Source organism: Hippocampus zosterae, chromosome 18 (genome assembly GCF_025434085.1).
Source record: "Hippocampus zosterae strain Florida chromosome 18, ASM2543408v3, whole genome shotgun sequence".
Taxonomy (NCBI): Eukaryota; Metazoa; Chordata; class Actinopteri; order Syngnathiformes; family Syngnathidae; genus Hippocampus; species Hippocampus zosterae.
In genome coordinates, this window is record NC_067468.1 from 4,202,042 (window position 1) to 4,216,418 (window position 14,377).

Sequence of the window (14,377 nt, forward strand, 5' to 3'; positions counted from 1 at the left end):
TTTAAAAAATAATTCATCTATTTAGTTATTGCTGCCTCATACTGCTCATTATTTAAAAATATTAAACTTTTAGAAAAGATAATCCAGACCAGGAAATCCACCGTAACTCAAGCAAACTATGAGGAAAACATTACTAATGAGGCCATACTAATTTGACATCCCCGCTCCCGTAACCAGCTCATGTGAGAGTGAAATGAAATGTTGGTGTAAAAAAAAAAAAAACTACCCCCCCCCCCCAATGATAATAACTAAAGACAAATTTTATGTATGCATCGATTTTCTGCACTGCTTGTCATATTAGGAGCCTATCAAAGATTACACTAGCCAGGTACAAACAACCTGGACTGGTCATCAGTTACAGGGCACAAAGAGAAACAACTCATTCACTACTATGGTGAATTTAGAGTCTTCAATTAACCTAACATGGGCGTTTTTTGGAATGTGGAAAGAACCAGAGTACACTAAGAAAACCCATACAAGAACAAGCAAACTCGATAGAGGAAGGCCAAAATTGAGATTTGAACCTCAGGACTGTAAGGCAGATGGGCGGCCACCATCACTGAGCACCGTGCTACAGTTATGTATTGCAATCTTATAAATATTGTCTTTAATCATTCATTTCTTCACAGGATTAGCAAGAGTGTGAATAAGAACCAACCAACAGTTTATTTATTGAATAATATTGTAAATAAACAATAAAATGGACAAACATTCTTTGGATTCCAAGCTCAATAGAATATTACCGGTAATAAACAATTACAAAGAGTAGAAATCCAAAAATAGTACTATAAAATAGAAATGTCTAAAACAGCAGCATTTCAACTTCCTGTATTTGATGAACATGCCATTGCAAAGAATTGGTACATTTGGCATACATAAAATATAAACAATGGTAGCCTGGAAGAGGCAACTTTCAACGTTGAAGAAACAAACAAGAAAAACGTGAACATTTCAAAACCATCACCAAACCACTGTTCCGTTGTCTTAAATTACAGTTCACTTAGTGTAATTCATACCAATTACTTCAAGTATACATAACATTTGTCGGGAATAGATTCTTAACAGATGCAGTTGGATCCCTCAGTGGATTGGAACTTGACAAACGGATAGAAACAGTGGTAGAAATAATGCAGAAGGATATCCCAACGATGATGATGAAGTGAAGTGTGAACACCAAATTACTTTACCCAAAGAGACAGCAGCAGTCTGCCTGCCTGGGCATCCAATTCCTTCAAAAATGGGGGGGGACAACAACATTAAAGTATTATGTGAATAATTTCAGGATGCACTAGACTTGGTTGTTCTTGGTTCTACCCACCTCAGTTCCGGGTGGTCTACTACAATTACAAAAACAACTTCTTTTTTTTTATACTGTAATGCATGGCATTAAGGTTAACTGGTAGAATACAGCGATTAAAGCAAAAAAAAAAAAAAAAAAAACTGACTGAAAACTTTTTACGCTTAAATTGACTAACGGTCAATGAACCAAAATGTTGCAGTGCAGCACACACTGATCTTGTTTTATGTTGTCTTAAGAGGGAAGAAATTTCATCTGTGCTGTATGTTACACATACAGCAAGCACATTTGACAAAGTTGTATCCAATCCAAAATCCAATCCAAAAATTCTTGTTAAATGAAATTGTCATAGATATAAAAATGGAGAGAGATTTTCAAACACAATGTATTAATGCAGAAAACAGTAAAATTGAGGCATTAAAGTGGACAGTAAGTGTCAATAATAATAATAATAATAAGGGGCTCCGCCCTCCGAATTTGAATTAAAAAGCCAAATCTTGTGCATGCCAGGCATGAAAAAAAGGTCAGGGGTGAAAAAGGTGAGGAGTAAGGACATGGTAGAAAATTTCGAGTATTTCATATTTGAATGCATCAATTTGATGCATTTTGAGACAACAACAAAATAAAATCAAGCACAATTAAAAGAGCCAATATCAAGGTATAATCTATCCACGGTTTAGGGGGGTTACTTTTAATATCTATTCTGATACAGTTTCTAGTTACCTGTAGAAGAAACTGTACTTAGTAAAATAATTCTTGACTTGACTATCGCACTGGCCTGACATAAACCGCAAAAAACAAACAACCCCCCCTCCAAAAAAAACAAAAACATAACCATTGTATCCCAATGATAAGTTTAGCCCTTTTTCATTGTTAATGTGGTGTTTGAATGGTGAACATTTACTGCAGCTGATTTGTGACGGGACAACAACAATTGAGTTACGTTAGTGGTGTGGCGGGTATACGCTATAGCTTTGCCATAGGGTGAGCTGTCGCTCATCTTTGGAAATGTTATCAGCCATTCAGTGAGTATCTTCAAAATAATGAAAAGCGGCTCCTCTTTTCTCTTCTGCTTTCAAACTGGCCGTGTGTGGGCAAGGCATGTGTCCTGTAAATACCCCCGACCTCCCCAAAATACAAACAAACAAACGAAACAAAAAATGAAACGTATGCAAGCATGTCTTTAATCCCCCAGACCAACAATTCATTTTTCCAGTTAAAGGTAATCTGTGATTGCAAGAAAGAACTTTAAGTCTTGTGTTGAATTGTCTTTATATTGGAATGACGTGTAGAATGTTAAAATATGAATGCCATTCATTTATCTATCCATTTGTTACAGCATAACACATAGTTCGAAACTGCATGTACAACTACAGTCATCACATGAGGTTTTCTTTATCAAACATGAAATGAAAAACTCACCTGTCCGTCCCTGCTGATTTGGACTTTCTTGTTGTCGTTCAATGGGTTGAGAACATGCTGGGTGCACTGGAAAGGTAAATTCTCTTTGCAGATCCACTCCACACTAAAGACTCCTCCTAATCGCCCGAACCCCCAGTCTTGGCAATTAGTGTAAGTGATAGTTGAAGACATGCGAGCATATCCCTGGAAAAGTAAAACCAATTATAAATATATATAATATATATATAATATTTATATCAAAATAAAGCCAGAAATGCATTGTCATCTATGACCACAATGTGTCTCATGCGGCATCTTCTAATTAGCTACGATTCTATAAAATGTAATAAGCCCACACTTTTATGCACTCATTCTACCAAAAGAAAAATTGGTAAATTGTATGGTTGATGGAAAGGGTGCTCAAGTCCGGATAAGACCTCATTAAGAGCCCTTACCCAGCCTGTTTTAGAAAATTTCGGACTTGACTTCCCCTTACAGCTGGAGGGGGGAAACACCCATTCATCCTTTTATATGAAATGTGCAAAAAAAAGTAACTGGCCTTTACAGACAGACATTAATGCAATCTGTGTTACACAACCAACAAAAAAAAACATTTGCTATGTCAGACGGACCACTGTGAACGCATAGCATCCCTCGCTGGGATATAATTGTAGAGCAGGAAACACCGTTTCAAATGCGCAGTCACAATTTGCAACTGACTCACTCCGTCTATGCCTGCCTGTGTGGTGTGCAACAAGCTGGTTCTGTATACAGCAGGAAAGTATCTTGAATCGATCCCTAAGACATTATAGGGAAGTTATGCTAACTTTAAAAGCTAAAATTCTACATACCTGGAAGTGCCCAGAGCCTTGAACAGAAAAGATGAGGACGACTTCATTCTCCTGCAGTGCCTTGGTCAGTTTAGTCTCATTACCTGGGGTAGTGGACCAGATGCCTTTCTGCTGAGAAATTTCTATGTTCCTCAGGTTGCTGCTTTTCATGATGAAATACCGGACTGATGAAAAGTCCAGTGGTGATAACACCTGTTTTGTGCAGTGCTGGGAAAATATTCAATCAATTAAGAAGCAGTAAATATGAATATAATGTCACAATGGTTTATCAAGTTACATATAAACAAAACTTCAACAACAATGTACTTTGGGCACATCCAACTAGAGATGTTTGGTGAAAATGGCGAGTTTGGACTAGCTTTCGCCCAAATCATGAGCCACAAAACAAGTGAGCACCTTACAGTTATTGGGTCAACCATAAACCAGGAACTCCCCTGACTGCCAACCCCCCGTCCCCCCAAAAAACTGCAGTATATGAAATAGGGTTGAACTATTAGTAAAAAATATACATATAGAATAAAAAAAAACTACTAATTGCCATGTCTCCAAATATTAAGATTTGGAATGTGATTGTTTTTAATAATTTTATTCGAAACAAGTTTGCCATACGACCGCTGCTACAAAGACTTAGCGGCAAATGCAAGTTACATTGCGATGTGAAATTATTTTTTTCGCATCAGCAGCTGCGAGCAGTTCTGCTTAGCCTGGCTGCACTTCTAGACGTCAATTAACTTGAGCTGTAAAAAGCATTTGAATTTCTACCGTTAACGTTAATAATTAGTGCTTGGCATGCTGTTTTCTCTGTTATGTTTGGGCTGATAAAGGGACAAATAAAGGATATCTTAATCTTAATAAAAAGGAATTGTGATTACGATAAACCTTAAAACAAATGAGTTGCCTTCTTGTACGCCGATATATATTCACAAAAAGGTATACATTTTTAGAAGCACGTGATTAAAAGATACATATTTTAGGGGTCCAAATATGACCCCACACAGAGCACATTCAGTAGCACACTCTTAAATGTGAGACCAAAAACAGCACATCGATGAACAGTGAACAAGATGCAGAAAAATCCATTCCTGCTACTTTATGTGAATTCCCTTAATCATATTTTGACAAACTTCTCCTAAGAGAGTTCACCCAGAATTGCCCCAACTGGAACCAGGTATATTGTATTCATTATTATTATGACTAGGCAACCCCACCGGTGGTCTACTGGTTAGCACGTCGGCCTCACAGTGCGGAGGTGCAGTGTTCGATTCGGCTCTGGCCTTCCTGTGTGGAGTTTGCATGTTCTCCCTGTGCCTGTATGGGTTTTCTCCGTGTACTGCGGTTTCCTCCCACATTCCAAAAACATGCATGGCAGGTTAATGGAATGCTCTAAATTGTCCCCAGGTGTGAGTGCGGATGGTTGCTCGTCTCTGTGTGCCCTGCGATTGGCTGACAACCGGTTCAGGGTGTCCCCTGCCAACTGCTCGAAGACGGCTGGGATAGGCTCCAGCACCCCCCGCGACCCGAGTGAGGATTAAGCGGTTTGGAAAATGAATGAATGTATGTGTATGACTTTAAATAGCTACTGTTGCTAATAGTCAGATGGGCCAGCATCCATCAGTTTTCTGTTCGACCAATCGCAGGGCACACAGAGACGAACAACCATGCGCACTCACACTCACACCTAGGGACAATTTAGCGTGTTCAATCAGCCTGCCATTCATGTTTTTGGAACGTGGGAGGAAATTGGAGTACCCGGAGAAAACCCACGCAGGCCCGGGGGACATGCAAACTCCACACAGGGAGGCCGGAACCTCTGCACTGTGAAGTCGACGTGCTAACCACTGGACTACCGGGCCACCCTATATACATACATATAAAAAAAAATTGATGTCCCCTTTTTTTTTTTTTTTAACACAATCACAAACCACAATATAAGAAAAGGATCATGACATTCAAACACAACCCCTAGAAGACTAAATGAACCAACTTCTGCAGATTCGTTTCTCCGTTGTTATACAAGTTAAATACTCCAGTACTGCACTTGCTTCCCCCTCTAGCACTCCATTCGCAGAAACGTACATTACTTTGGTTTCAAGCTGCAGGCTTAATTCTTGTGTGGATGGTTTTCAGGCGACAGCTGAGAATTCTTCCCATTTCAACTTGGTGGTTCAAGTCTGATTTACTCAAGTTTTGTTTTCTCCTTGCTACTGTAAATCAATTTTTTACTCTTGGGAATTTGGGATTTGTAATGTGAAACATAGTCCACAAAGAGAAATGGATAAGAGCAATTTTGAGCTTCTGAAATATACAACATGGGACTTCTACAATAAACAAAAATATATTCAGCTTTATTTCTGTAAATTGGGCAATGGATGTATGGATCAGATATTTACATTTGGGAATACCTTTTCTGGGGAAGAAGGGAATGCACTGTCAAACTGACTGTCCAAGTTAACAAAAGAGGCGAAATTCCTGGAGGAGAGACGTTGCTCCACAAGATGTTTTTTGCTCAGTGAAGACTTATCACTGCTATATGGTTTCTTCTGACATTGGCCTGAGACTCCTGGCACCCTGGAGCATCTAAATATGAGAGAGCGAGGGTTGGGGAAAGGGGGGTTACAGTGTTAAAATGATATTACTCAGCAAATGCCTAAGTCAAGCAGATATTTAAAGCTATGAAAGCAACAATATTTCAAGAGTTCTTGAACACGTATTAAATACATGCACAGTGTTACAAACTAGTGTGACTGAAAAAAATGTGTTTTTTGTAGGGCCTCAACATTTCAGGAAATTATTTCAACTAGGAGTGCCCAACCGGTCGAAGATTGCAGATTGTCGAAGGATGTGGAGGAAGAAAAAAAAAAGTTTTTTTTTCCCTTGGGGAGGGGGGACACATTTTTATTATATATTTTGAGTTGGTATGCACAACAGCCTGCGTACCCTATCAGTCTCACATCCACAAAACTTTTTTTTTGTTTTTAATGTAGGTCATCTTTGACCTAGATATAGCATGTGACTTGCATGACAGGAAGTAAACAGATGTTACTTAAGGCTGTAAAAGGTGTGTGGGTTTACAATGTTGACACAGAACTGGTCGATCGTGGAAAGTTGGCTTCTTAATAAGTAGATCTTGTGTCTAAAAAGGTTAGGAACCCCTGATTTAAACAATACCTACCACAAGAAGTGAAAGATTGATAACTTGCTTGAATAAAAAAATATTGTGTAGGAAAATCTTTGGATGCAGGACAGGGACTCCTGTTCAACTTTCTCAAACAGGGCTATTAAATGTACTGAAATGCAGATGGTATCTTGTTACCCGTCATCAGTGGTGTCGCTGGTAAGCTTGGGGTTGCCTTTCGAGCTCTGGATGAACCTTTCCGACATGAAAGGGCAGGGACGCTGGCCTATCCCTGAGGGCTGAGTCAAGCCTGCTCCATGCTCTTCTGTTGTAAGCACCTACAGGACGAAATTTGAATATGTTAGGAAAGTGTATCTGTGTGTCAACTTTGTGAAGTATTCAAGTAGACATACTATGCATATTTTTCATACCTCAATAGCACCAATATTTTTATTTCATACCTCTCTGGTCTATCTGAGAAACTCTGAAGCATTTTCAAACAACATAACCTTTCGGTACGTTTTCAAACCTGGTCACACACCACGAAGATCAGATCCCCCATACCCAGAGAAGCAATTTGAAGTGTAGTGAGGAATACACTGATTAATAATACCTTTTGCGGTTTGTAACATGTTTTTAACTTCAAACATAAATTGGTTTTCCACACCATTACTAAGAATACTGCTCTTCTCCTTAGCCTTATGCATGAACCTGCATGAGGGGTGAAACATCTAAGGCTATTCAGCTTACACTGAAGGTCATTTTCGATTTTTTTGCAATGTGAACCATACAATTCAATTTTTTTTCCGAATCTGACCCGGGTGTCTTTCATATGTAGGCATTTATCAAATAGGTATCAGATGTGTCTGCAATATGGGCCCTCAGGTCACGTCATCCAACAGATACGTCATGAAAAGCCAAATATGGGCGGAGCACAAGTGTAGGATTGTGCTTTGGAAAGATTGCTCACGATCGTCCTTGTATCCGTAAAGCGACGACTAATGGAGTTAATTTTAGATGTTTGCAGTGTCATGGAGCTACATCGAGAGCTGTGTCCAATTTTGCAGCAAGACAGTAGGTGAAAAACTTTAGGTTTTGCAGTGCACCAATGTTGTACACTAATGTTAAATATAGAAGGCATATGTGCGTGGCGACTCAGGTTGGGGTGGTCCAGTCAACTAGCTCGTGAAATTGGACACTCTTGGCTAGTGTTGCAAGGGTGCAATACTTTAGTATACAAAAATTCAACAGAAGTTTTTCTGAAAACTGAAAAATTGTGACTTACCGAAGTGAGGGTTTGAATGGTCATCTCATCATCTTTCAACCAGGGTTTTGATGGGCAACAGATTCTCCTGATGAACAGATTATTCCACTTGTTTCTCAGGTCAAACACCATTTCTGCTGACTGACAAGATAGTCCAAAGTCATAATAAGACCTGTAAGTACTGGATACAAATAATAATGCTTTTTTTTTTTTTGCTTGAGTAAATTTGATAGATTAAATTATTTGTTCCAAGTAAACTACTGATCAATCTTCAATTTATAATGGACAATAACTTGTTGTTCATTGCAATTTACTTTCAGACTACGATTAAATAATTTTGGTTGAAATGCAACTATACCATCAAACCTGAGAGCAGGCACAACAAAGTAACTATGCTATAGCCTTTGCGTTACTCGGTCTTGATGCTCCTCATGGGTTTATCCCAGTTCTATTGGCAGATGCTTTGTCTGAATGCTCTGTGACATTTCCACAGATGCTTACATTTCATCTGGATAGTTCCCGTCTCAATCGCTCAGTTAAGATGGGCTGTGATCAGCAGAAATCAGACATGCCCTAGCTTAATTTTTAGCTTCATGGCAACGGCTATGAATGCTATCACTTATTATTCATTTATCATTTCAAACAATTTGAATTTACAAAAAAAATTACAAAAAAAAATCTGTGTAGTTATTGAGTGTGAATAGCTTTTGTCCTTTGATAAATTTATTGATTATTTGTCTCTAGAATTCAGTCTAACAGTTGTTAACATAATTGTAGACTACCGGTAATTAGTTTGTACACTCTTATAGCATTAATTGAAAGATAGTTAACATCAATTTCTCCACACCTCACTGTTTGTCTGGAAGATGAGCCACTCATCAATTCTCAACTCGGCGGCGTCAGCGTCCTCTGTCTCACTGTCACTCATGTCATCCACTGGACTGTCTGAAGGACAGAACATAAGGGTAAAGAGGCAGCATATTTTGAATCAACTCCAACAAAATAAACCAACTTTGGCCAACGGAATAAAAGGAGAACAGCACAAACTTGTCGAGCTCTAACAAAAGTGTTCACATGACCACTACAGATACATTGTAGCCTACTTCACTTTGTCTGATAGATTCTATTTATGTGATTTCTTGATTCAACAAACGTGATGCCTGGGTGTTGCCTGTGAAAGTGAATTCACCTTTCGCAAAACTGTCATTAGTCAGTTACTTTGTGATTTAACATAGGGGGGTCAATGACTTTTTCACATAGGGACAGGTAGTCTGGGATTTTTTTTGTGTGTTTGTTGTATTTCTTTGGGTAGTCAGTCTGTGTGATATTAAAAGTTTGATGAAATGAGACCTTTCTATGTGATAAATATGCAAAGAACACAGAAATCAGGAAGGGGGCAAATACTATTTCACAGCACTGTATCGATACATTAAAAAAAAATAGATAAAATAAAAATGAGAAAAAACAATTCAGAACTTCAGCAAGAATAACTTCTTGCAGATGATGTCCAATCAGACGCATTGTCTCACCTATATGAATTAGAAATGTCACAAAATGTCCCTATCTGGCTAATAACTGTTGCATTTCTTTTTTAGACCACCACCCAATGTCGTTGTCGCTGTAAATTTACATTCCTGATAATTTACAAAATCTTGTTCTCCGTGTCAGGGAAAATGTAGAGCTCATTCCTCAAAATATTTGTAATGCTAAAATCTAAGATTAAAAAACAAAGTATTGCTTCTTGATTAAGACATTATGTGACCGAACATAAAAATAATTGGTTGGATGCTATGTTTGAATTATTTGTGACTGGTTCAAATATGGCAGTAAAAAGGTGAATTCAGTTAGAAATCCATCTTTCCTTTTCAAAATGGCAAGTCATTTGGCAAACTACAATTAAGTGAATGATGCAGATAACGTAGCTACAAAAACAGCAGGTGGATTTGTGCTTTTAAGACTACCTTTCTGAACAGTAGCTTCATGCAGGGCAGAGCAAAGATGTCTGGAACCGCCTGCAAATATGGCTACAGTGATGGCTGTCACCAAAGTACAACAGCGAACGCTGGCAATCCTGTGGCCTCTGCTCATCTCATCATAGATCAGCCAGTCTGTGGGAAGGCCCTGTGGTTGAGTTGAACTACCCTGTAGAGAATTAATCAAACAAAAAAAAGCATTTGATTTACAGTACTACAAAATCCCATTCCTATGAACTTTGGATGTTGTGTAAAATGTAAATAAAAACAGCATACAATGATTTGCAAATGTTTTTCAACCTATATTCAACTGAATACTGAAGATATTTGATGTTAAAACTCATAAATGTCAATTTCGTTTTTATTTTTTTTTTCTTCCATATATTGCATTTTGAATCTGTCAAAATACGACAGAGTCCCTCGAACTGTTGAGCAAATTCAGTTGGAAAGCAAACAAGAATGGGAAAAAAAATCCACCTAGAAAGCTTCAACCATTAAGTTACATTCACATTACAGTGCATGATGTCCAATTTGTAATTTTTGTGAAATCCGATCTTTTTATGTACTCACTCACACTACAAAAACAAATTGCCACTCCTAATGTGAACGGAACCTGTCCATGATTTAACACGGAAGCACACAAAGCATGTAGCATGTCAAGTACTGTTATGTGCAAAACAAAAAATGTGTATGGTCCCATGCATAGGGGCTCATTTTATCTCAGATTGACAGAGTAGTGAGGTGGGTGGAGGGAAAAATATTTGGGAGATGTGAGGCGACGCTCCTGATTTCATGTAGATTTGTACTAAAAATGATGTCACGTAATTGCCGCGGGTAACAAATGAACCCGTTGCATGGATGGACTAGTACTCTCGCCACAAATGTCCACTTTATCCTTCATGTTCCAGGTGAGATGAAATTAATGTCAAATATAAGGTCAACTTTTACTCAAAACAAATTTGCAGATTCACTGCCCACACTGTTTTTCGCACATGTCCAAATGGGATCTGGCCCTGTTTCAGACTAGGCCACATTATTGAACCATTTGACAGGTTGCCGTATCAACAATGTTTGTATTTTGCATCCATACTCACTGAAAGAATTGTTTCGTTCCAAAAGAATACAGTAACTTCATCTACATACCTCCTTGTTCTGGGATTGATTCAATGTGGACGTAGGGTGAAAATTGACTTTCTTCTCCTTATTACTAGAGGGCAGGTTTGTCTCAGGGTTAATATGAAGCAGATTTGGGTACATGCCAGCCACCAGGGCCGCCTTCACCACTGCCCAGTTTTCTGAGTTGATGTTCACATCACGTATATCACTTTCTCCATGGGCCCTCACAAAGCCTTGAGGAAAAAATGGGAACAATGTCAGGAGAATTTATTCCACTTCAATAGATTCAAATATTTCAGGATGCCAATTCAAAGAAATGCATAGAAACAAATACTGGGGGCCTTTGAAGATTTTAGTGTAAATTAGAACGGACCAGTTGCACGAAGCTGTCTCAGCAGCTGTGTTCGCATGCCAAGAATCATGTCCATGGTGGCATTGGATAAAAAGTTCTTTTCGCAGAAGGACCTCTCCAAGCCATCATTGCGAGCCTTCTGCCATGCCTGACAAACCAAAAGCAATGTCATGTCAGTACAGCATATTGTACATGTATTTTAGATGTTTTGCAAAAATTATACATTAAGTGTTCTGTGCGCATTGATAAAAATGTGAGTAAGTGTTGAATTGGGTGCTCAATAGACAATTGAAAGTACCTGGAAAATTCTCAGCATGGTCATGTGGTCACTGAAGGTGTTGGAAGAATAATGTTTACGACACTGAAGAGCAGCTCTCTTCTGAGAGCTCTGGACAGGAAGAACAAAGGGGTCCCGATAACCTAATGTACAGGCAATTGTCAAAATGGGGTCGAGACACCTCAGCACCACAGCACATAGCACCATCTTTCCCAGATGGGGCTCAACAGGTAGATCGGCTAGATGGAAGCCAAGATCAGTAAGGTCTTCATTCTGGTTCAATGCATCGATTGTCTGATGAAAAAGACGAGGTTGAAACAATACAGAAGATGAGGGGGTGTAGTGCATTGCGAAGCAGTCATCATCAGTTAATATTCCTGACCTTAAGCATCTGCACGGCACTTTTTACAGCGTGCGCGGTAGGAGGTTGCGGAGCTTTGGACAAAAACTCTGCTACTGGAGAGGGAGTCAGCAATTTGGTCTGCAGACATAATTCCTAACACACACACACACACACGCACACACGCACACACACACACACAAAACATGACAGATGAAAATTAAAAATGAATGCCTTGTGAAGGAATTTTATCATTTAGGTTGCATCCAGGTCGCAGACAATTGTTTGATGTTCTTCATGTTCCACTGTAAAATGGGATTTTAAATGTACTGTATGTATATGTAATTGCTAATTACAAATTTATATTATGTTATTTCAGACAAAACATACTCATGTTCTTCCCTGAGAATTACTGTTGTGCAATATAATGATATCTATTAGTGGTGTCAAACGCATTTTTGACGTGGGCCATTTGGAAGTTACTTCCCTTGGAGGGCCGTTACGACAGTGAACCCGAATACTGTAAATGTTTAAACATCACATCGTATAATTACTTGGACACAAAAACTGATAAATTACTAGTTTTGAAATAAGTCAACTATTTTGTTTGTTAAAGTATTGTTCAAGTGATTGTAAACAGGGGAACAAAATGATCGCAAAATCCCAACATTATTCATTACAATTTGACATTTCGGTCCAGATTTTAGCAAGGATCAAGAGTGTTGAGGCACATGACTTTTGCTTTCGAGGGCCACATAAAATGATGTGGCGAGCAAAATCTGGCCCGCAAGCCTCGAGTTTCGCACCTTTTCTATACACTATCATATAAAGGTACAATATATCGGAATTTCATTTAAATCATGAAATGTGTATTTATTCTTTTTTTTAATTTCTATTATTTTTTTCAATTTATACATATTTGTTCATTTTATGGTGGGGTCTATATAAAATGCATATTTTATAAAGAAATGGGTGAAAAGATCCCAGAAGCCCTCAATTTGCTTCAATTAATATTACGGTATTCTGATTCTGACAACAGTAACGTGACGGCTTGAACTTGACCTGAGTTCATCGATGGTGTTTATGGTTCTGTGTATCCAGCATGTTTGGACATGGGCACAAAAGTCATATACAGTCGTCACAGCAACAAACCGTACTTTTTGATATCAACATCGAAAATGGGTTCTACCTGCAGAGGCATCCGTAGCAGCTGTGGAACCTGATACTCTTGCATATTGTTGAACCGTAGTTGACTGAAGAGGTGGAAGCAAATCCCTGGTTGGCAGCGCCCCGCTCTGTGGACATACTCGATTTTCAGTTCCTTGTTCCGTATTGTCAAACACTTACTTTTTGTCACTGAGTAAATGGACACAGCTACAGTGGTACCTCTGCTTACAAATGTCTCTTCATATGAAATTTTCAGGTTACGAAATGCCTCAACAGGAAAATATTGCTTCTTGTTACGAAATAAATTTGAAGATACGAAAGGTAAAAATACAAGTATGGGCTGCTACTCGCAGCTCCGAGTTTCCTGAACGCAACATACTTATAGCTCCTCTCCCATTGGCTGTTAACATCTTCCTGGCATCCCATTGGCTAAGAGGGACCTCTACCGGATGTGTCTGTGTGTGTAGATGGATAAATAAGATACATATGTGTCGATGCAGCATCCTTGTCATTTGCCCCTTGGACCATGAGGCTTTCCGATAGTTTTACGTAAATGTGAATCACCCAGAAAAAGTGTTCCATCTGGCAGGCGATCGCTCACTATGCTGATGTTTGCCGTGGACATTTTTGAAGGATTGTTAAAAGCCGACAAAAGCAAACGTCCTTGGATCAGTTATTTACAAAACGCCAGGCAAAAACCACTTGAACATGAATTAAAGAGGGCAAAAAACGATGAGGGCGCAGTTACATGTTACAAGTTAAATGACCACCAATTTTATTCTTTACTCTCTTCTTTTTTTACATGATGCACAACTCTCATTTATTGGGCAATAATCTAATTGTAACATGTATTTGTTACATATTTTGATGCATTTTTATGCTTAAGAAAACATAAATGTCTGAATTTGATGGGAGTGGGGGGGGGTCTTGGAACGGATTAGGGCATTTACATGGAAAAGGCATCTCTACTTTTTCTAGCCAAGAATTTTTTTCCATCCATCCATCCATACACCATCTACCGCTTATCCGGTGCCGGGTCGCGGGGGCAACAGCTTTAGCAGGGAAGCCCAGACTTCCCTCTCCCTAGCTACTTCTTCCAGCTCTCCCCGGTGGATCCCAAGTCGTTCCCAGGCAAGCTGGGTGACATAGTTTCTCCAGCGTGTCCTAGGTCTTCCTCGGGGTCTCCTCCCGGTGGGACATGACCGGAACACCTCACCGGGGAGG

At 39.0% G+C, this 14,377-nt stretch overlaps 1 protein-coding gene across 1 annotated transcript in view; it reads right to left on the minus strand.

Moving 5' to 3' along the window:
- Positions 1–643: 643 nt before the first annotated feature.
- Positions 644–14,377, minus strand: part of LOC127590656 (3'-5' RNA helicase YTHDC2) — a 32,617-nt gene continuing 18,883 nt past the window's right edge. Inside the window, exons 20-33 of the mRNA XM_052050061.1 lie at positions 13,176–13,281; positions 12,029–12,142; positions 11,668–11,940; positions 11,391–11,517; positions 11,045–11,250; positions 9,890–10,070; positions 8,776–8,873; positions 7,950–8,069; positions 6,863–7,002; positions 5,952–6,126; positions 3,550–3,756; positions 2,720–2,902; positions 1,188–1,229; positions 644–1,094 (exon numbers count right to left, since the gene is read on the minus strand). Coding sequence (XP_051906021.1) covers positions 1,059–1,094; positions 1,188–1,229; positions 2,720–2,902; positions 3,550–3,756; positions 5,952–6,126; positions 6,863–7,002; positions 7,950–8,069; positions 8,776–8,873; positions 9,890–10,070; positions 11,045–11,250; positions 11,391–11,517; positions 11,668–11,940; positions 12,029–12,142; positions 13,176–13,281 — 2,008 coding nt within the window. The 3' untranslated portion in view covers positions 644–1,058. The remainder of the gene's footprint in view (positions 1,095–1,187; positions 1,230–2,719; positions 2,903–3,549; positions 3,757–5,951; positions 6,127–6,862; positions 7,003–7,949; positions 8,070–8,775; positions 8,874–9,889; positions 10,071–11,044; positions 11,251–11,390; positions 11,518–11,667; positions 11,941–12,028; positions 12,143–13,175; positions 13,282–14,377) is intronic.